Source organism: Chaetodon auriga, chromosome 21, assembly GCF_051107435.1.
Source record: "Chaetodon auriga isolate fChaAug3 chromosome 21, fChaAug3.hap1, whole genome shotgun sequence".
NCBI classification, from domain to species: domain Eukaryota; kingdom Metazoa; phylum Chordata; class Actinopteri; order Chaetodontiformes; family Chaetodontidae; genus Chaetodon; species Chaetodon auriga.
Window position 1 is genome coordinate 2850076 of NC_135094.1, and position 21109 is coordinate 2871184.

Genomic DNA, 21109 nt, shown 5'->3' on the forward strand with positions numbered 1-21109 from the left:
TGTGACGTTCACGTGCATCAGAGCCGAGCAGCTCGTCTAATCCAGAGCAGTTTACATCTGTATGCACGTAGGAAATATCAGTTGGCTGGTCTGAAGCGCGTTAAAGGAACAGCTAACTCGATCCTGTGCGGAGATTTGTGCCCAGACTCTCACACACATGTACAGTCGACATAAAGGGAGAAAAAAGTATTCATGTCCCTTTTCTTCAGCGTGACCCGCAGTCTGCAGCCGAGGTGGGTTCAGCCAGGAGCACAATACACATTCAGGGAGATGAAATGGCACAAACATAATTTACAGAACTTCGCTCCTCGCCGTGGGTCCCCTGAACATTGTGAATAGCTGTGTAAAGGTCTCTGTTGTTGTGATAAATAAACACGCCCAAAGAGACCCCTTATTTGACAAAAGGTCAAGGAGCAAGTGTCATTTGACAGAACGCTTTTGAGAGCTGCCATGAAGCGCTGTGTTTGTCACCATGGAAACTGACAAACAGCGGAGGGAAACTGGGTTGGCTGGACGAGCGAGGGCAGTGGGAGACGGAGCGGCTCTATGCACAATGAACTCCACAATCCAGCTTTTAATCAGCTGCCTCTTCCTCCCTCTGTCCTCCTTTGAACGCCTTCTCAGCGCTCCTCTGTTTGTTATTCTGTGTCTCTGCCCGACGGACGGTGATTTTTGACACAGCACAGCTCTGACACTACAATCAACACTTCCCCCCCAACTCCATCGCCCACGAGAACGTGAAGGAGAAACAAATAGAGCCGCCGGGTGACTTGAATTTCAACATTTCGACACGCAGGGAACAGACACAAAGCTCGCCGCCGCCGAATCTGAGGCGCTCGCCGCCGCTCTGTCCCCGTCCGGCGATAATCTTAAGCACGTCCTTACCCTCCTCATGAGGTGACCTGACCCCTGCGCGTCGATAAGCCGGCATCGCTCGCCTTCTCGTAGCATTTCATGCAGAAATTGTTGGCGCCAAATCCGTAAGGGTCCGTCTGGATTTGTTTACAGGCGAGTGTGAGTCAGACGGAAAGAGCCTAAGTGACCGAGGGCGGGAAAGGGCGCCGGGGGGGCGAAGGAGAGGAGTTAGGTTTCCCCGTGGATGCGTCTGGCTGATGGCAGATTCACGCCTCCACCCCGGCACTTTGCTGTGCGTGTCGTCTGGGCGGGACACACCCGGGAGCAGACACACATTGCACAGAGGACGGCCTGAGACAGGAAGTGGCTGCTTTTGGCGCTGCGGACCCTCCACGGCGCTGTTTCCTCTCCCTGGCGGACTTCCATCGGCGTGCAGCCTTGAAGTTGACATCTTCCCAACAGCTCGCAGATTTCCCTTTTCACTCCGTCTCGTTTTGTGTTGTTTCAGCGGCGCGGTGAGCCGCCAAGCGACGTGCCCTCCCCGTTGAGATTTGGCTAAAACGTCACGCGCAAGAGTCTTATTCGCTCCACACACGCTTTGCGCTTCTTCATTTGTAAGTGAGAAAGGGAGCTGAATAATTGATAAAGTGTCATAAGTGACCACATTGCATTAAAAATGGATCGCCCTCCTGAAATAAGTAAATTGTCTGTGAATAATTTAGGTGACTCACAGCTTGGGCTTGAGATGTTTATGCTAATGTTAACATTTCAAACATCTCCCAAGTTTTGTCTGCTGTCATGTTCGTACATCCCTGCAGAAATGCAGCAGAATTGACAGCCCGGCTTTCTTTTTAAATGAGGTACATCTGTAAATTAGCCGAGCGACGTTCTCTCGTCATCCCTCTCGACGTTTTCTTGGTCCCTCTTAAGCTTTTTCATTGTTTACCCTTCTAGCGCACCAAAAACTCGCGGGCCCCTCAAAGACTATTGTCATTCTTTTCTTTCAATTCCTCTGCCAACATGTTATTTTTTTTTTCTTTTTAACCAAACACAGATCTTGGTATCTGAAGATGATGGGTGTGGGGAATTGGGGAGGCATTAAAAGTTGTTTATATGTCCCTCAGATGGCTTCTGCTCGCTCTCAAAGCACACCACTGAATCAAAGCTCCATTCCCCTCCTCTCAACCCGCCACTTCAGATGAATTATATTTGTTCCAATTGAAAACTTTTCTCTTTTTTTTTCTTTTTTTTTTTACCTTTTTCTTGTTATTTCTCCGAAGGACAATGTCCCCGAGTGTCCTTGCGCCTCTCCTGGGTATTATTATTATTTCTCAACCCTACCCTCCCCCCGCTCACGGCGTGTTTCTGTGTTTGAATTTGCAGGACCCTGCAGACAGTCGGGCCCTCGCACGCTCGCACCTACACCGTCGCCGTGTATTTCAAAGGGGAGCGAATCGGATGTGGCAAAGGCCCAAGGTGAGTGAGACGGTACAATACAATAAGACACAACAGGACAAGGCGCTCCACTTCTCAATGCACCGCTAATGGGCTCTAGAATAATGGCTCTGCTTTATTGATGGTGTTTATTATAGCAATTAAGCTCTTGTTGGCCTATCGTATCGAGAGAGACATTATGCAGAATGAAAATGAATCGATTCATTATTGATTTGACGTAAATTGTGTTATGGAAATATCACTTTGTGCAGGAGAAGAGCCCGACCCGGCCGCGTTTGAGTCTGCTCGGACGGGGGGGTGTGTGTGTGTGTGCGTGTGCGTGTGTGTGTGCATGTGTGTGTGTGTGTGCGTGCGCGTGCGTGTGTGCGTGTGTGCGTGCGCGTGCGTGTGTGCGTGCGTGTGTGCGTGCGCGTGCGTTCGGCGGCACGCTCCTTCACGCTTTTGTAAAGAAAGTGAATCTCAGCGCAGAGGCCTTTTCAGGGTTGGAGGGGTTGACAATAAAGCTGCAGCTGAGCCTGCGAGAAATGAAACCTAAATCCATCAAACATCTCTCACCCCCCCCACGCACACACACACGTGGAAATCCCCCCACGGCCCCCCTACTTGAAAGCGCTCTCTCTTGCTCTAAGCTGGCGATAAGTTTGTCCCTTCCATAGGATCTCTGACAGCTTACTGTTTTTGTATTTACATGACTTAAGCTGCGAGCCACCTCCGCCGCCGGGCTGTAATCACACAGCACATAATATATACGGAGGGACGGTGCAGTGCGGGCGTAAACAGCGCCCAGCGCCGAGCCGCCGGCAGGCTTACCTTTCTGAAGTGTGTGCGCCGTGTTACCTGGGATTGTTTGGCAAAAGGCCTCTTTCAAAACAAATATAAAGCACTTTTGATAATCCGCTCAATATTGGGCCTGTTTTCTGATTTTTTGTTCTTTTTTTTTTGAATATGCTAAAGACCTTTTCTCTCTGTCTCCTTTTTAAAATATTTCTAATCTAGCATCCAACAGGCAGAAATGGGAGCTGCGATGGATGCGCTGGAAAAATGTGAGTTGTTTGGCAACACGGACCCCTCCCCTCCACACACACACACACACACACACACACACACACACACACACACATTCACACTTTAAGCCTTTCACACGCTTTGCCTCGGTGTTGAATATTAGCCTTGGCTGTACAGGATACAAGATGGCTGGCAGAGAGCTGCGGCCTGACCAGCCGGTTGGCTGCGACATATAGGACATTAGGCTGTTTGAAGTGCGAGCCCAGAGCAGAGGCACGGGGCCGAGCCAGAGATGGAGAACCAGCAGAACAAGGACAGGGGAGGCTAAGTGTCCTCGAGCGTGTCCGTCATCCGGAGGGACGCGGGAAGTTTGTGTCGAGGGCCGCGGAAAGTTTTTTTTTTTGCTGTGTTTTCGAGCCCCTTTTGCGGACCAGGAGAGCGAGGCGTCGCGCTCCCGGCGTCCTCTCCGGCGCTCAGCGCTCCTCTTCAGATGTGAAGGAGCGCAGCTGACGTGTTCCCTGTGTGCCGCTTCACTCCTTGGCTGTTTTTCATCTTGTCATCAACCACCACTTAAGGAAAATAGATAGTGGGTTTTTAGGCATTTCCAACGTCTCGTTCGCTGCCAAGTAAAAAATACAATTACAGGGCTCTCAGAAACAATCCACGAGCCATTTCCATCATCTCCCGTCCTCCTCTTATACTCCATGCATATGTATGCGGAGGCATAATCTCGTACTTTACAGCGCGTTGGAGTCGGTTATGTGTTGGAGTGTAATTTTTGGACTGGCCTCTCATGGCGTCGCTGCGACCAGCACATTAATCAAATGTACAGTTTGTTCTTTACTCAACTAATTAGCTGGAGGTGAACACAAATGGCCGTGTTGGAACAGACCTGTAGAGCGCGCGAAGAGCAGGAAGGTCAGAATTTGATTTCATTTGGCTCATAAATGAGGCCTCCAGCCACTTGTGATTGATACTGTTTGTGCACCCGAGCTTTAGCTTTTTATGAAACATTAGCGCTCGGTTGCTATTATTTAAAGCCGCTCTCTCGCTGTCTGCTGTTGGCTCCCTCACCTCCCTCCCTCCTTATCAGGGGGCGTAGTTCAGTGCACACACTCTCTCTCCTGTGTCTTCCTCCCTCCCTTAATTCCTCCCATTTCCTCTCCCCAGTGTACACCTCTGTCACCGTGATTGATAGACGCTCGTTGCTGGTAAATGAACATTTCCCCCCTCATAAATTGCTGTTTCATGTGACTAGATTAGCAATGCCTTTTAAAAGGTCAGTTGATTTAAAATCATCTCTTCCAGTCTTCCTTCCTTCGGCGCGAAATGCTTCCAGTTCCAGGCCTTTGTTTGACTTTGTATTCACTTAATTTCAACCACTAATTTACAAGTCAGCCCTCAGCTCGGTGCAGTCTTTTCTTTCCGTGGCAGCACCTGAGGTGAGCCTTTCAATTATATCTTTTTAATTAATTATTAGATCGAGGGAAGATGGGCCGCCTGGTTTTAAATATTAGCAATGTTGTGGTAATATTAGGACAAGATGTTGTCGATCAAGAGAAAATCAACACTGTTTACAGTTGATTCCTCAAGTTATTTATCACTTTTGTTTGAGGATTTGTTGTTTTTTGTTTCATATCGTCGAAGTCGAATCTAAATTATGGATGAACTTTGTGTTTTGGACTGTTGATCAGACAAACACAAGCTAACTTTCATCCTACGAGGCTAATCAATAATGTAAGTAATCATTAATTGGAGCCGTAATGTGGTTGCGCACATGGACACGTCTGAGGTGAAGGTGAGGCTGCGCTCGGTCACATGTCCACATCCATCATTTACAGGTGGCGTCCATTATTCAGAGCTCGGATGTTTTGTTTCTTATCAAACGCAGCCGATGGTTTTTAATTATTTAGGATTCATCGTCCGAGCCTAAACGAGTCACTCCTCATACTCCGTCGCTCCCGGGTTGAGCTCGGCATGCAGGTCAGTCCGCAGGGTTCAAACAGGCCTTTGAAGGATGTGAGCGTCTCCTGACCGCGAGCTTCTGTAATGAGACTCGAGCTCATCTGCCGCAGAGCCGCCCGGCGCATCAACTCCCATCGCCGCATTGTCTCTCATGTGATTGTCAAGGGCCTCGCTTCATTTGTTCGCATAGCAAGACTAATCAAGGACATTAGCCCCGGTGTCATGTAATTCGTCATTGATTGTCTTGTTGGCCCTCGCTGCAGCATTGGCTCCACCATTACTCCTCTTGTACAGCAGCCCTACCTTGTGTTACTCCTGGATCGAAAGCACCTCCCCGCGACGTGTCAGGATTCATTTCCATGTTTTATTTAAGGCCTCCTCGAGTATCAGCAGCACTTTGAGCAGGATTGAACCTTTTGTTTCTGCCGCGGCGCTCTTCCTGGCAGACAGAATCGGCGGCTGCAGCGGTGTCGGAGAGGTGAGAGACACGGCCGCGTTCAGCCAGACAGCTCGGAGCTCATTAAAGAGGCCGGGCCCAGTTTTTGGCGTGCGCGCCGTCTGCAGCCGATCCGCTGGTGGCTCAGCCGATTCACATTTCGTTATTTGATGGCCCACGTTTTGACAGTCTCCTGCCTGTATCTGTCAAGGCAGAATTAAATGTTAACCAAGGCCCAGGCTGGGAGAAACATGAGTGCAAACAAATCGAGCTGAGAGCAGCCAGGCAGGGGAGCGGAGTCGGCGGGAGGAAGCAGCCGGCGGTGCAGAGTTTCCCCGGCCCCGAGGCTCCGGGCTCTGCTCGCCGTTAGGTCTAAGGCGACATCAAATATACATGGAAACGGCTTAACCATTTATCATTCATCCTCTCAGATAGTACTGTCTCTGTTTAAAGTCTCCAATCTCTCTCTAAGACTCCACCGCCTCCCCTTCCCATTTTTTTCAGCCTCCTCGCAGCTGCTTGTTTCTCAAACAATGAAATATCTGTTGAATAAGAGAAGGATCTGGCTAGTCGCTGGAAGGGGACTACAGTTCTTCCTCAGCTCTCTCTAAACCCCTTAATCTCCGGATAAAAGCGTGCGATGGATAGAGGCGAAGTAAAGTACAGTATGCAGGATCTCTGTTCGCTGGCTCGAGTCTTTTGTTTGCCCTTTGGCACGGCAGGAAATCCCCTTCATCAGCGCCGCTACACAGCCGCACTATTAGCTTGTTGACTGATGTGGTGCGAGTGAGCTCTAGGTGATAGACTCAGCCGGTCTATTGTGGAGTCGCCTCACAGCTCGAGCTTAGGCTGAATAGTGAATGCCGAAGTGAAAGGACAGTGTATGTTCTTGTGCCCTTAAAAGGGGAGCTGATCCCTCATCATGGATTCCTCATCCAGCTGCCGCGTGAGCGCGCATTTCAGGGCCGCCGCCGTCGGCGGACACAACGGGCCGCGTTGTTGCCGAGGCCCCGGCCGCGATCCCGAACTCTTGAGCCCGCGACCTCCGTCCTTGAGAGGAATTACCGCATTGTCGATAAACAAAAGGCCCGGGCCGGGCTAAGTGCGTTAACGCCTCAACCGGAGGCGATCAGTATGCAGAGCGCCGCGTTTCTCAAAGGTGCTTTTCGCCTGAACGCTGGACGGACGAGGACTCTCAATATGTCTTCGGTTGGCCAATGAAAAGCTTTGTGTATTCTTTAGCAACCCTATTCTTTGACGCCTGTTCTCGTGCTGCATGTTAAACAATGTAAATGGCCAAAGCTTTTTTTTTTCCCGTCTCTCGAGTGAGTTATTCTCAAGTCATCTCCCAGGAAAAACGCTGGTGATTTCCATATTTTAACTGCAATATGTAGTTTTCTCTCCAAGGCTCGCCGAGTGTTCCTTACTCACCGAAAGCATATTGAAATAGACTGTGTGTGTGTGTGTGTGTGTGTGTGTGTGTGTGTGTGTGTGTGTGTGTGTCTCAGTTCTCCCTCAGAATGATTTTTTTCTTTCTTCAGGATTTTTCATATTTGATCCGTCTTTTTTTAATGGGATATTGTCGTTATCTTGCACTTTTGCTCTCTGTTGCCATAATGGCAACTTAAGAGTTCTGCAAGAGGAAGAATACATCCTCCTCTTCTATTCACCAGTCAAACACACGTGTGTGATGTGAATTGCAGTTTTTATCGTTTCCCGCAGAAGCTTCAGTCAGTTCCTGCAGGACAATCGGCAGAAGGATGCGTCGTTAATAGGCCCGGACGGGGTCAAAACGCAGCTTCCTGGAGCTCAAGGTTGCGTGTTTACACTGCACGTTTTGTCCCGGCAGCAGTGAAAAACCCCAAGATATTTAATTTAAAATGATATAAAGCACCGAAAATAAGCACATCTTCATGTTCAAGTAGGTGGAAAATCAACCGCTCAGTCATTTAACACAGGAAACACAAAAAAAGCTTCTGACTGTGCTCTTAATTAGATCTTAGATGAGGCATTCTTTAAATAAACTGCTTTCAAACGACTGATTTGCGAACTAAGAGCTTATCAGCAGCGGAGAGGGGGTTCTAGCCCCATCCAGATGGATAATGTGTCGCTCAAACATGCCGGGGACGTTTTTACTTCTGCTCCTGTGGCGTGTTTCCCCGACTGAGGATGTGGGTCGTTTCCAGAAAACACAACATCCACAGCAGACACTCGAGGAACAGTCGGCTCGAACCCGAAGGCGCCGTGTTATCAGCTGTGAGTCCACTCTCTGGACAATGGTAATAATTAAATTTTCCCATTTATCGGGGGATAATAGACCCTATCTGGCCGTGATACCGCACAGGTCCCAGGTATTTAGACAGTGACGCATTTTCTGTTGTTGGGGTTCTGCACTGCAGCTCGAGCTGCGAGGTTAAAGCGCTGACTCTCAGCTGTGACGGTGTTGGATGATGTTCACGAGCCGGGCAAACGGTGTTTTTACGCTCTGTCCTCCCAATGTTAACGATCCCAAACAAAGCACAGAAGAAGAAGAAGCTGCAGAAAGCCTCTGAAACAGCTGCTCTACCCGTCTGCTGACGTCCGTCTGCACGTGTTCGTATAGTAATAGGATGACTTTAAGTCTTTAAGAGCCGCAGTTCTTCCGTCAAATTAAAGTCAGTGTTTTCACTTTTCACTGACGAGGTGCACCGAGCGCAGAGCTGGTAGAAAATCATCCGGAAACGCTGGCGTCCTCTCCGTCTCTGCAGCACCGGCTGACCTTAAAGCTTCTGGGAAAAGGTCTGATGTGAATGTGTTTAGCTTCGCGTGGTCATGGCCAGCGACCGGAAAAACTGCACAGTCAAACCTGTGTCTCAAAGCAGCGGGCGTCCGTCATGCGTGCTGGTTTAAATTGAAGTGTGGGAAGAAGCCGTGATGTAAACACTTAATGGAAAATTACCTGAGCTCTGAATACCAAAATCACAAACAGGTGGGTCACAGCCGGTCGCTCTGCAGTGAAGTCCAGTTCAAGTTTCTCTGAACCTGAAGGATTAAATGTTTCTGAACGGGTTGGGAATTCACATTAGACAGAAAAATTTGACAGAAAATTATCAATCAGTCTGATTATTTTCAAGCAAAGACAGATTCTCTGCTTCCACCTTCTCAAACAGGAAGAGTTGCTGATTTTCTGGGTTTTTCAGTGTAAATTTAATAACTTTGGGGTTTCTGTTGGTTGAACAAAGAAGAAATTAAACAAAAAAAAAAGCATTTAATTGAGAATTAATTGCTAGCTGCAGCCAGAGCTAACACTATTAATTGATTTAGAAAATTAATCAAACCGTTTGGATAAAGTAAAAATTACCCAAATTCTCCTGTTCCAGTGTCTCACATGTGGATTTTACTGGTTTTCTTACTTGATAAGTATCTTAATTATAATTTTTCACTATTTTCAGAAATTTTTTAACACCAATTACTCCTTTAATAGATAATGACAGTAATTGTTTCCACACATTTAACCTAAACTGTCGCTCTGAAGGAGTGATTGACCTGCGTTTTCTGGAGATTCGTGGTTTTCACTGGACGGCAGCACAGCGTGGGCGTGGCTTGACGTGCAGTACCGGCAGTGACCACCAGGTGCTGCCTTAGAAAAACAAGCACAATTTGGCCTCAGTAGTTCAGCTCCGTGTTTGCGTGTCCTCATGATTGACGGGAGCACCGACCAATCAGATTCATTGCAGCTAATCTCCAGGTTAATTGGCAGTGAGCAGAAAACACGATGGAGGCTTCAGAGCTTCAGTTCTGACGCACTCTGAGGTCTGACGGGTAAAACTTTCAAAGGTCGTCTGCGCTCCAGCGGCGGGAAAAACACGTGTTGCCGGTTTTTCCTCCCGCGTGCACGTTCACGTCCCATCGGCTGGCGTCTGTTTTCCTTCCACTCCCTCTGCCGTCACACCGCGCCATCTTATTACAGATCTCATTTAGAAATGTTCACTTGTAATTATGTTATCAGATCTCATAGTCACTGTGCTGAAACCAAACAAGGCCTGTCTAATTTCTTGTTGCTTCATCATTATTAATGAAATAACAACATGAGGGCAATTTAATCGCAATGCTGCCCGCGACATTTTCGCTCATTTGCCCAAAGTGACAAACTGACACTTGCTATGAAAACTATAGTCGCTGCAATTTGAGCGCTAAATTGGCGTCCTCGCCCGGTTGGAGACTGACCTTGTCTCCTCACTCCCCTTCCTCTGTGTCTCTCTCTTTATCTGTTCTCCTTGGTCGACTTCTCTCTGTTTCCCGCTCTGCCTCTCCCTGTACCAGATAACTTCCCACAGATGGCTCATCAGAAGCGCTTCATCGAGCGGAAATACAGGCAGGAGCTGAAGGAGATGAGACGAGAGCGGGAGCGGCAGGAGAAGGAGACCGACGAGGTGGAGGAAGGCAGGAAGTGACAGCGGCGGCGTTTCCGAGAGGCCGTTCAGGAGCCGGGCCCGGCCGGCGAAGGTGGCGGCCGTCCAGGCGGGAGCCGGCCAAACAGAGGTGGAGCTGACGGCGGAGCTGTGGTTGTTTATCAGTGACGTTGCCTAAATTCTGCATGAACATCGGTGGGATGCAGGTGAGGATTAGCTGCTGTGACTCACGCCACAGATTTTAGGGTGAAATTAGCTTTTAGTGTCACAAAGAGTTAGAAATGATCGAGTGTGTCCCGCCGCGTCGAGCTGCCGGCCTTCTGCTGCCTGCTGCCGATGCTAATCTTTAAACACCGAGCTGACAACTGACTGTAAGATCCCAAAGCAGATGCCCAACAAAACAAGCTTTTAAATGGAAGTGCTGAATAAAACCATCAACGTTAATATTGTAAATAAAGTTTCCGATTCTGTTCCCGTCAGTTGGATTTCTCTTTCTTCCAGTTGTTGTAATCGTCGCCGGCTCGCTGCTCCGCTAAGAGGCCCAATCAGAAAAAGGGTTGAGTCAATTACATTCAATCATGACAATGTCACCATCTGTCTCACATCTGCCACTCATCCTCTAATAATCAAAATGTGGATTTTTTTCCCCACTCTCTCTTTTTTCACCTCTCTCCAAATCCGATTGGCTGTCTAACAGATCTTAATTATAGATTGTCTAATTAACAATTTCCTCAGCTCACTAGCCTCTGGATCCAGCTCTTTAACAACAGCCGCCGTATGAATTACTGTCTGACGTGTCGAGTTGGATCTTTAACGCTCGGATCCGTCGTAGATAATACATCCCCGTACCTGCGAGGACGCTAAGTGTTTTGCCTGCTCGCCTGTGGCCGCCATCACGTTTCAGATAAAAATGAAATTATCCCGCAGGACCAGATGAAAACAGTCGTCCAGCAGGGCGACGACGCCAGTGAATAAACCCGTCAGATCGTTAACCCTCCGTTTAATGCTGATGTCATTCGGGAGAACACCTGACAAAGAAAGCAGAAGCTCTGATTTTAAAGATATTTAATTGTGTCATATAAATATTCAGTACAAAATATCACGTTTTACAAAGCAGATTGATGAATGGCCAATGGCGTAGGGCCCCTTGCACTACCACAACCGCTCAGATTGTTTCTACATTGACAAAACTCCACTGCTCAATCACATTGTCACCAACATAATATACCGTAGCAGAGGTGAGCCCGACAGTGTCTACACATCAACAACCACAGATCTATCGCGTCTGGAGAAAGAGGACGTCGTCACCGTCTAGTTAGCTCAACTTCAACCCCCCCGAGACGTGGCGCTTCGGTACCTTTCAGCGTGCAACGTTTCCTCTTATCTCAGCAGAGCATGGCGCCAATGCTTGGAGGCAATTATACTCTCCATAGGAAAACACAAGCACGTCTTCGTAATGGCGATATGCTTGACACCCTGTATGAAGGCCGGAAAGAGCGAAGACTGAAGGAAAAAATGCTTTTGGTGAGTAGTGCTGTCATGTTGATTTCCATTTGCGGCCTCACATTGTACCTTGAGGCACAACAGCAGTTTTCTTGGAGTGAAGGGTTTCTAAACCCATTAAATGCTTATCACGGCGACGTCGCCACAGTCTCAAATGGCCACTTACACAATGGGAGCTCCGGCAACAAGCTAATAAACAAAACAAGAGGGCAAACAAAAAGGAGAGCACGTGTATACAATAGCCGAGCATAAAGAAATTTCCAGCCGCCGTGTTATCAATTGGATTCTTTAATGTGCCGCGCCACCGTTGATGTGACGCCCGCTTCAGAGTACAGAGAGGAAAAAGTGCACCACTGTGGCAATTATGCCATTGTGTTTTGTTATTACTGTTTCAAATGTCTGATAAATGTCAGCCTCTTCACAGGTTGGCCTTTTGCTAAAGTGAGGCCGCAGCTTGTTTTAGCCGGCCTGTTTTTTTTCCTTGTTGTTGGCGCTCTGCCCTCCCGGTTCAAGCAGCCCTCTTTATTCCACAACTGTTGATTCATAGTTAGGCGGTCTGAAGTAATTTGACAATATTGCTTTTTTTTTTTTTCCTCCTTTTGTTTTCTAAATCACATGAAAAACAGAGCCGTTGTGTATTCTCGCTGCAGGATAATGTTTTGACCTTCTCTCTCGGCCGAGGACACACCTCTGGGTTTAGGAACCTTATTCCGGGCCATTCAAAGGTCAGGTGCCCCTCGATAAGCCCCTTTATCGAAAAGGCTGCTCGTCCCTCAGGAAATCAGCCGGGTGGAGCCCGAGCACTTGTTCTGGCTTCATGTTCAGCGCTGCGAGCAGCACATGTAAAGAAGGGCAGGAATTGTAGGATTTTGAAAGGAAAACACTGGTGTCCTTTGTTTTTTGGCACATTTCCATTACTGAGCTGCTATGTTACATTATTATACATTCGACTGAGCCGGCAGAGCCCGTCTCACACCTTCATCACGAGAAACCCGCGAGGGTTCGGCCCCGTCAGGGTTCGGACCCTCGCGAGTTTGTGCCCTTTTGTCATCATTTATTAAGGTTTGCTGTTGTTTTTAGTCTTCTGGAAACATCAAACTGGGCCCAGTAATTGGAAATGATGTCCAGTCGGCCAGATGGTGGCGCTGTAGATTTTGGATCGTGAACATCCGCCATGATGAATTGTCTGCCGTTTTGACACCTCGTCCTAAACTTTAGGTCCGATTCCAACCAAACTGTCTGTGGATCATTGTTAGACGACGGTTATCAGGAGTTACATAAAGGCTGTTGATGTTTAGTTTAGAAGATATTTACCAGTAACAGAAAACAGACAGAACTTTTAATGGTTTAGGTCATGTGGTACACTAAGGTGTTCATTTTTCTTGTGACCTCAAAATCAAGAAAATCTCGTCTTCAGGCCTTTTCTGGTCGTGTAGATTTGTTGCTGTAATTTAAGGCTTTTGATTCATCTGATGATCGTTGACTTTGATGCTTCGTCACATGTTAAAGTCCAAGTTTCAACACATTGATTCCTATGGGAATATCACTGTTTCCACCTGGTACGCTCATTCAAATACTGTGTTTCTTCATCAGCTTAACAGATAAAATGAACCATTTAGGGACAGAAAATAAAACCGCATGATGAATTTTAATTGCAACTGTCCACGAGATGTTTAATTTGATGCCGTAGTTTGGAGCTCGGTGGCATCCTTCCAGCACTGGGAGTTCATGTGACTTTGACTTACACCTGCTGTACAGAGTGAAACATGTACACATTTCAGTGGTCAGGATGAGCGAATCAGGCCAGCGGGACGGGGTTTGCCTCGGAGTCTGGGGCACTCTGGATGGCTGATTTTCATCAATGTATCATAGAAAACAACACGATCGTGTGCACTTCATTTTTCAGCCGAAGAGTTGGCTGCACAGAGAAAAACGCTTCTGAAGACATTCAGCTCAATAAAGAAATATTTGGTATTTCAGCTCAGCTCACAGCGAATGCTCAAAGCTGTGTGGAGATGAAAATCAGATACTGCAAAAATGACAAACTGGTGTGTTTGCGGATGTTTGTCGCGGCTGTAAAATCCACTTTCCTTTACCACAGCTTTGTGTAATCTTTAAAGAACATTAGCCACTTGTCGACAGCGACGTGCCACAACTGAAACAAATTTCGACGACTCTGCCTCTGAAATCCAATCGAGATTTCTCATTTTCTCATCAGAGATGAAGATGCCAACATTTTCTGGCACTTGTGGCTTAAGCACAACTGTGGATAAGTGGCTAATGCGAGGCAGCCGTCGCTGAAAGGAGGGATCATTTGGACCATAGAAATCCCTAGAAAAACAAAACAACTGTACAGCGTATTGTATCGTATTACCGTACCGTACATACACAAGCTAAGATAGAACTCACAATATGCAGCATGTTTTTGTCCCAGAAACACTGAAAAATACATAGGCATATCTGTTGGTTTACAAAACTGCTTGTTGAACATGTCCATCACACGCAGCTTTGGAAAAACAAACAAAAAAGAAAATGTTGGTATAGATATATTTGGGCCTCATGTACACCCCGTATACACACACACACAAAAAAAGTCTCGACACAACGTCTCTTCACTGCACCCTCGCAAAAACGCAACTAACACTGACTGGACACACAATGCCTACGTCTGGTCGCCGGAGGGACAACTGAATGGTGATCGATGGCGGTGAAAGAGCGCTCGGACAAACGGCGCTCGTTTCTCGGTCCTCTCGCCATTTTCCTCGTGCGCCAGAAACGGTCCGAAGGTTTTAAACACGTGTTTGACGTTTCTCTCCTCGTCTGTGTGCCAGGCTCTCGTTACGAATCCCTGTCGCTGTCGTCGCCCCCGTACATGTCCGCCAGTTTCTTAAACCGGGGTCCCCACTCGCTCAGGTAGTTGTAGTCCTGGTCGCCCTCGGTGGTCACCGACTCCAGCGAGCTGAGGGACTCCGCCACGGAGCCGTTTCCCTCGTAGGCGTAGGTGGCCAGGGAGTCGTAAGGCGGCGCCGTCGGGTCGCTGTCGTTGTCCTGGAGCCTCTGGTTGATGAAGTCTCTCACGTCCCCGTTATTGTCCCGGGTCGGGGGCAGCACAGGCCGTCGGACCGGAGGGTAGAAGGTCTCGGGGACGATGTCCCTCCGCTGCTTGCTCTCCTCGATGGCCTCTGGGTTGCGCAGCGTGCCGATATCAAAGGCCTGAGTGTCCTCCTCTCCGCCCCCTTCATCGTTGTAGCTGACAACGTTGTCTCTGACATCCTCTTTGGAGATGATCAAAGGCTCCTTCTTCCTCTGTCTCCTCAGGGCGGCAAACAGCACCACGATCACTGCAGGGAGAACAAAAACAAAGAGCAAGTAACGGAGTTAGGTGACTTTTGCTGTTGTTTCTTTGCTCCCTCTCCTTGTTCTGAAGGCCAGTGACTCTCCAGGGGGAATTGTTGATGTTGCACGAGTGTTCACTGATGTTCAGGGACTTTGTCTAACTTTGTAGAACAGGCTCAGCCACCACAAGGATGCATTATGTATTTTTCCCTCCTCAGGGCCACCGCTGCTTAAGAAAACAGCCGAGTACATCATGTGCTAGGAACTCTACTTATGTACCTCCTGTAGCATTAAGACGTCTGAGTGATGCACATGAGGCTGACCTTGCCTCTTTGGATCAAGTCAAACATGAAATCAGTGTCTCTTGTCGAAGCCCTCCTGCACGTTACAAAGGTACGTCAAGAAAAATCCGGTTATTGGAGCAAATTTTTGAGTCTTCAGGAAGTAAACTTTCACACAAAAATGACCCTTAAGCGCCATTTGCAGGAAATCGACCTTCTGTGATGCAAGACTTAAAGGACAAGTAGCAATAGAAGTTCCCAAAGCTCATGCAGCTCCATCACTGCTTACAGCTCCACCAGGCAGGAGTTTTATGTAAAAACGCACCTGTCTTTTTCACCCTAAAGCACAAAGTTGGGCCGTAATAAATCACAATGTTCCATTCCCCCAGCTGAGATGCTGTAGATCTTTGCTGCTTTTCTGTTCAAATCAAATTAACATGTCAGCTGTGGTCACTGGCAGAATTATCCGCCCACAGGAAACGATGAATCACATTAAGGAGTGAAACACAAAACTGTCTCTTTAACACCTGCGAGAGGCGATCTGCTCGTACTAAGAAGCTCTCCAGCGGAGCTTCGAGAAACGCTCAAATCAAATTTTCAGTGAAGCCGCCCCGCTTCAATAAAGACCTAATTGAAAAACAAATGTGTGCAACATGGAGCTGCAGGTGCGTTTCCGATCTGTCTCGTTCGGGCTGTACTCACTGAGCAGAATGATGACACAAAGCAAAATGGCCACCAGGGCTCCGGTGCTGAGTCCGGCCCTCGCTGTGAGCGCCTCGGCGTTGCACAGCTTCATGTTGCCCTCGCGGTCGCAGGTGCACACTCGGATGGTCAGGGTGTTGGTGCTGCTCTGCATCGGGAACTCTCCGTCCGAAATGACCACAGGCACGTGGTAGATGCTCTTCTGCAGGCTGTTGTAGCTGTTCCTCCGGGTGAGGATCCAGGCCGTGTTGTCTGAAAACAGGATATCCCGTTACTCTGCTGCAATCAATAATCTGAATGAATATTTCAATGAACTCCACTTGAAATTTCATTTGGTCTGCGAGTGTGCTTTTAGTGCTGTGAGATGAAAACTATAAATCACACCATGTGCAGCGCAGCGTTGGACGTGGTTAAGTTTAACAGCGGCTATAAGTGCCTTATGGGAACATTTTACAGTAGATTGAAGTTAATCGGATGACCACGAGTATCAGCTGGGAGTGTATTACCTTTGTTATCGCGGACGGAGAAGTTGGCCTTCCCAGCGGCCTCCTGAGCGAGGCTGAAGAAGAATCTGTGTCCGCCGAGCGGCTCGTCAGGATCTGCCGCGCTCACGGTTTGTATCCTCTGAAATAAGCAACAGACGAGGGCGTCGCATAAACTTGGAAACGATGAACATGACGAACGAATGACGCAAAAAGTCCAAACTTTCGTCCCAACAGTTTTTGGCTAATCTGACAACATTGATGGAAAACCAAAGACCAGCTCCTTCATTTACAGCCCAACGCAGCCAGAACTCAGTGTTATCATAAAGATTCTGCTGGTTCTTTTGTCTCGTGGTGAACTGTATGTGGTCACACCAGCTGTAAACCATCTAATTAACAAAGATCCCACAACAGTAGGAGCTTGTTAGCGGCGACGACTTGCATGTTTCCGTTAACATCAGCTGTTATGGTCTGGTCTTTGGGGGATTCATGAAGACAAACAGTTAATGGCAGAGAGTCTCCCTCACATTAAACGGTACTTAAGTGCAAGTTTGAGGAACCACTTTGTGCTCTATTACGTTCTCATGTATTAGTGTATTAGCTTAGATTAGCTCGCCAGCAGTACATTTGTATATATAGATATGTTTAAATTAGTCCGACCTTAACCGGCTGCAACATAATTCTTACATTAGTTATTATGAAACTGCATAATATCTATTCATTACAAACGGGTCATTCTGCATAATGAGTACTTCAAGTACATTTTGATGCGAGCATTTCTTTACTGTTGTATTGCTGCTTCTTCCACCGCTGCAGCTGACGTCTAATATCTCAAAGACAACAGTCCATGGAGAGTTCTTCCTCTGTTTGAGTACCACAGTGTGAGCATCACACTTCTGTGAGCAACATTTGGTTCAGACGCGAGTGTGAACACAAAATATGTGGTGGAAGTGATACAGAAACTAACGACTCTGTCAGAGTTTATGGCTAATGTGTCGCAGCACTTTGGGTTTTCAGCGTCGGAGAAGACAAAGCCAACTGTAAGACATTTGAGATGAAATCCAACAGCTGGTAAACAGAACAGCACACAGTCTATAATGCAGCTGTGTCTTTTCCACGAGTGCAGAGGTGTTCTTCACTTCTTTGATCCATCTGTTCTGAGAGCTACTTATTTATCAACCTGAGAAAAAAAGGTCAGAAAAGTATTCGCCATCTCACCGCTGCATCATTACTTCTTTAAAACACACCTGACGGATTTACAAGTTCCCTCTGAGGTCTGCCGAGCTGGAGGTGGACACTTACAGCGAGGTCGAGGTGAAACGGTGATTACGGCTTCGTGTTTGGTCGTACCAACCTGATTAGCCTTTGCATTCTCGCACACGAACGTCTCGTAATTGGTGGCAAACGTCGGGGCGTTGTCGTTGACGTCCAGCACTCTGATGTAAACCGGCACACGGCTGATCTGTCGCGGGTTGTCTGGGAAGACAAAGGTGAGCACCGTGAATATACAACCATGATTACTGCATTACTTTAAAAACACGTGTGTTTCCATGCTTAAGTAATATAGTTTGACACAGTATAAAGATGTTTACGTTACTCTCGACAGTGAGGTGAACATGTCTTGATTAAAATACTGTAAATTCTCAAATAAAAGCCAGAATTCAGGTGTTTTACGGCTAAAGGCCTGTTATTAAACCTCTACTGGAGCAGTTTGCATGAAATTAGACATTTCTATTGCATATTATATAATCTTTTAATTTGATTTGTCTTTTATGTTTACAAATTCTTTTTTTATTGAATGAGCGTGTGAATAATAAAACCTCTGAATCTTTGGCACGCTGATCTATTTTGCTGCTGTCCTTTCGATCCATATTGAAAGTTAAACGCGTTGCAGACCTTTGCAGGGAGCGTTGAGTTTTAATTGACATTAATGGGACGCCAAACAAAAGAAAAACATTGCTGGAAATGAAACTCAATTCTTCCTGTGAACATTTTCACTGTTCAAGTCCTCCAGCAGCTCTTTTAATGTGACCCTGCAGGAAGTGCGACCGACAGCAACTTCACATCAGATTAAAAAGATGCAGGTAAGCAAGCAAGTGAAATGAGTGAATAATTAGATCTAATAAATGTGTTTGAAAGAAAACCTCAGAGCAGCAGGTGGGTGAGTACACCATACCGAAATCATCAAGACAACAAGTACACATGAAGGAAGTCAAAGCGTAAAGTTTGCATTCAATTAAAACAGGAGCAGAAACAGAAGAGCCTGTTTATTATTGGCCTGTTTCAAATAAAGGCCTGGTCCTCTGCAGCCGTGTTACACACAGGTTTGTTCAACAAACACTGTTGCCAAAAAACAGCAAATGCTTACACAGTACACAATCATGGTATGTATGAACATTAATATTACATTAAGGTTGATATACGTTGATTTTACTGCACCGTATGTACTGTGTGTCATATGGTTTTGAGTGACTAAAATAGACTATGAAAAGTTTCACCAGAGGGTGGCGATAAAGGTAATAAATAGAGTAGAAGAAGTAGAGCTGTTCGCCAATGAAAGAAGAAGAAATGAAACCAGTCGCCATCTACGAGAGAAAAATGTTTTTTTTGGAACTTTTCAGCTGTGGAAACAGCTGCTTCGTCTCTCTGAGCAGCCGATCAGTCGAGACTGCAACGTTCAACATGTCAGAAGTTATTCTGGTGTTTTCGGCGCCCGTTAAGCGCTTTAACCCCTCTGAACCCCTTGTGGGTGGTTTTTTTTTTTGCTCCTGTCACGTCTTTATTCACCGTGCTCATTTTCACTTCAGTATTTAAGTCCTGCACCTCCATGGAAACGGCACATCGTGGCTAAAAGTAGACAACTCATTTGCAGTCTGTTTGTTACAGGATCTGGTTCATGCAATCAGTTTGGTTTTGGCAAAAGTTTAAAAGAGACATGAAGAATGAAGAAATGTCACTGTTTTAAGGTTAAATTTGGTTATTTTTCATGCTGGAAACAGGAAATCACACCATAATTTCTGTTTTTACAGTCTCTGGATATGATGAATGCTGTAATTTGGGCCATTTTTTTTAAGACAACATGCCTTTGATTGACTTTTTCAAGCAAGCTTAAGAACTTTTTTGCTAAATTTGCCGTTTCCGTCAATCTTTTCTAAAGCGATACTTCAAAATACGCATAAAAATCTGGGAGACACAGCTGTTACAGGAGGAAGAGCCTCTCAGCTGAACGGTGAATCACATCCTCTGTTCTGTTTTGGTTACTATGATTTTTTTGTGTCTTCCTCTTGCGAGTTTGCGGTCGCAGAGTCTGTCCCTGGTTGCGATCTGACTCTGCGTTCTATCTCTCACAGTGGAGACGTATTCCGCCGGTTCATAATCTCTTGTTAGGACCAGATAACATTCTATTCTACATCGGCTTTTACTTTCTTCTCTCCGATGTTCCAAATAGGTTTCTTTACCCCCTTTTTTTCACTTCAACACACAGCACTCAGGAGTTAGTATCGCCTCCAAAAATCCAATTTGGCTGACAGAATAAGAGGAAGCGGGAGAAGAGAAATGCCTGCTTCCCGTCCTGCTGCACTTACTGAACTCTGTGGCGATGACGGAGATGTTGTGCCAGGCGTTCTCTTCTCTGTCCAGCTCCCTGAGGATGAACACTGACCCGTTGCCGGCATGGATGTTGAACACTCTGTCCATGTCCGTCCGCCGATCAATAGTGTACCTGCACAAAGCACACACAGGGATCGGCTTCTTAGCTCGTGTATTCAGGCTGTGTGGAAGTGTGTGGTGTTCCCTGGGCGAGGGATGCAGGATACAGCCACATTCAGAGTTTCCCTGGTGTGAACCAGAGTGAAAACGTACTGGTGAGACTGGCTTCGATTAACATTCATTGTGGTGAGAGGGGCTCCAGGAGGCACGAGGTGCTCACAACAAGTCTGACTGAGCTTGATGGACTTCTCTGCACTCTGCTATTATTCCCTTTCTTTGCTATTCAAACCACACAAGAAAGCACTGAGGAAAAATATGAAGTTTAGCTTCAATCACGGCAGCGGTTCACCCTCAGAAAAAAAGGCCAACTTTGTTGAAAAGAACAAAATTGGTTTTCATCTGCGAAAATGAGCCAAACGGCAGCAGTTAATGAACTGCTTCTAAACATCTCACGTGACACAAACGCTTTCTCAGTCTCACCGCGGCGACATTTTCGTGTTTACGTCCTCAAGTTTGGACATGTGCTGCTTGAAACGCTGACAAAATGCTCTTTACAGCAGCAGAGTCCTCATAACTCTGGATATCCGACATCAAACGGAGGGACTGGACGCTGCTGCCACTCTCAGATTGATTGACTGGACCTCTGCTCACGGTGTCAACCCTCGAATGAAAATCCTGTTTTTCAAACCAGTGTGAGACTCAAAGTGAGCAGCTTATTCTCTCCCACCTGTTAATGCATCCCTGCTTGATTTCACACGGAATTTAAAACGGTGCAAATATCTTGAACTGAGCCAGCGACGGTTGATTGATTAGCCTCCCTGATCGTGATGGATTACACTGATCTTCTGCTTCTGTGTTAGTGTTTTACCTTCATACGTCTTCATCCTTATGTGTACACCGTCACATATGCAAAATACTACCATTCTAAAAATCTTTATTGGGATCCACAGTCAACAGTATGTTCAGCTGATATTCTGTGATCCAGTTCTA

At 46.8% G+C, this 21109-nt stretch overlaps 2 protein-coding genes across 3 annotated transcripts in view; one reads left to right on the plus strand and one right to left on the minus strand.

Moving 5' to 3' along the window:
- drosha (drosha ribonuclease III) overlaps positions 1-10585 on the plus strand; it is an 80027-nt gene extending 69442 nt beyond the window's left edge. Inside the window, exons 30-32 of the mRNA XM_076761508.1 lie at positions 2239-2331; positions 3307-3353; positions 10019-10585. Coding sequence (XP_076617623.1) covers positions 2239-2331; positions 3307-3353; positions 10019-10149 — 271 coding nt within the window. The 3' untranslated portion in view covers positions 10150-10585. The remainder of the gene's footprint in view (positions 1-2238; positions 2332-3306; positions 3354-10018) is intronic.
- A 570-nt stretch (positions 10586-11155) lies between these two features.
- Positions 11156-21109, minus strand: part of LOC143339947 (cadherin-10-like) — a 55798-nt gene continuing 45844 nt past the window's right edge. For both annotated transcript variants that reach the window (XM_076761509.1, XM_076761510.1), the window contains 5 exons: positions 19996-20132; positions 17766-17887; positions 16436-16553; positions 15930-16181; positions 11156-14951 (listed from right to left, as the gene is read on the minus strand). In XM_076761509.1, coding sequence (XP_076617624.1) covers positions 14449-14951; positions 15930-16181; positions 16436-16553; positions 17766-17887; positions 19996-20132 — 1132 coding nt within the window. In that variant the 3' untranslated portion in view covers positions 11156-14448. The remainder of the gene's footprint in view (positions 14952-15929; positions 16182-16435; positions 16554-17765; positions 17888-19995; positions 20133-21109) is intronic.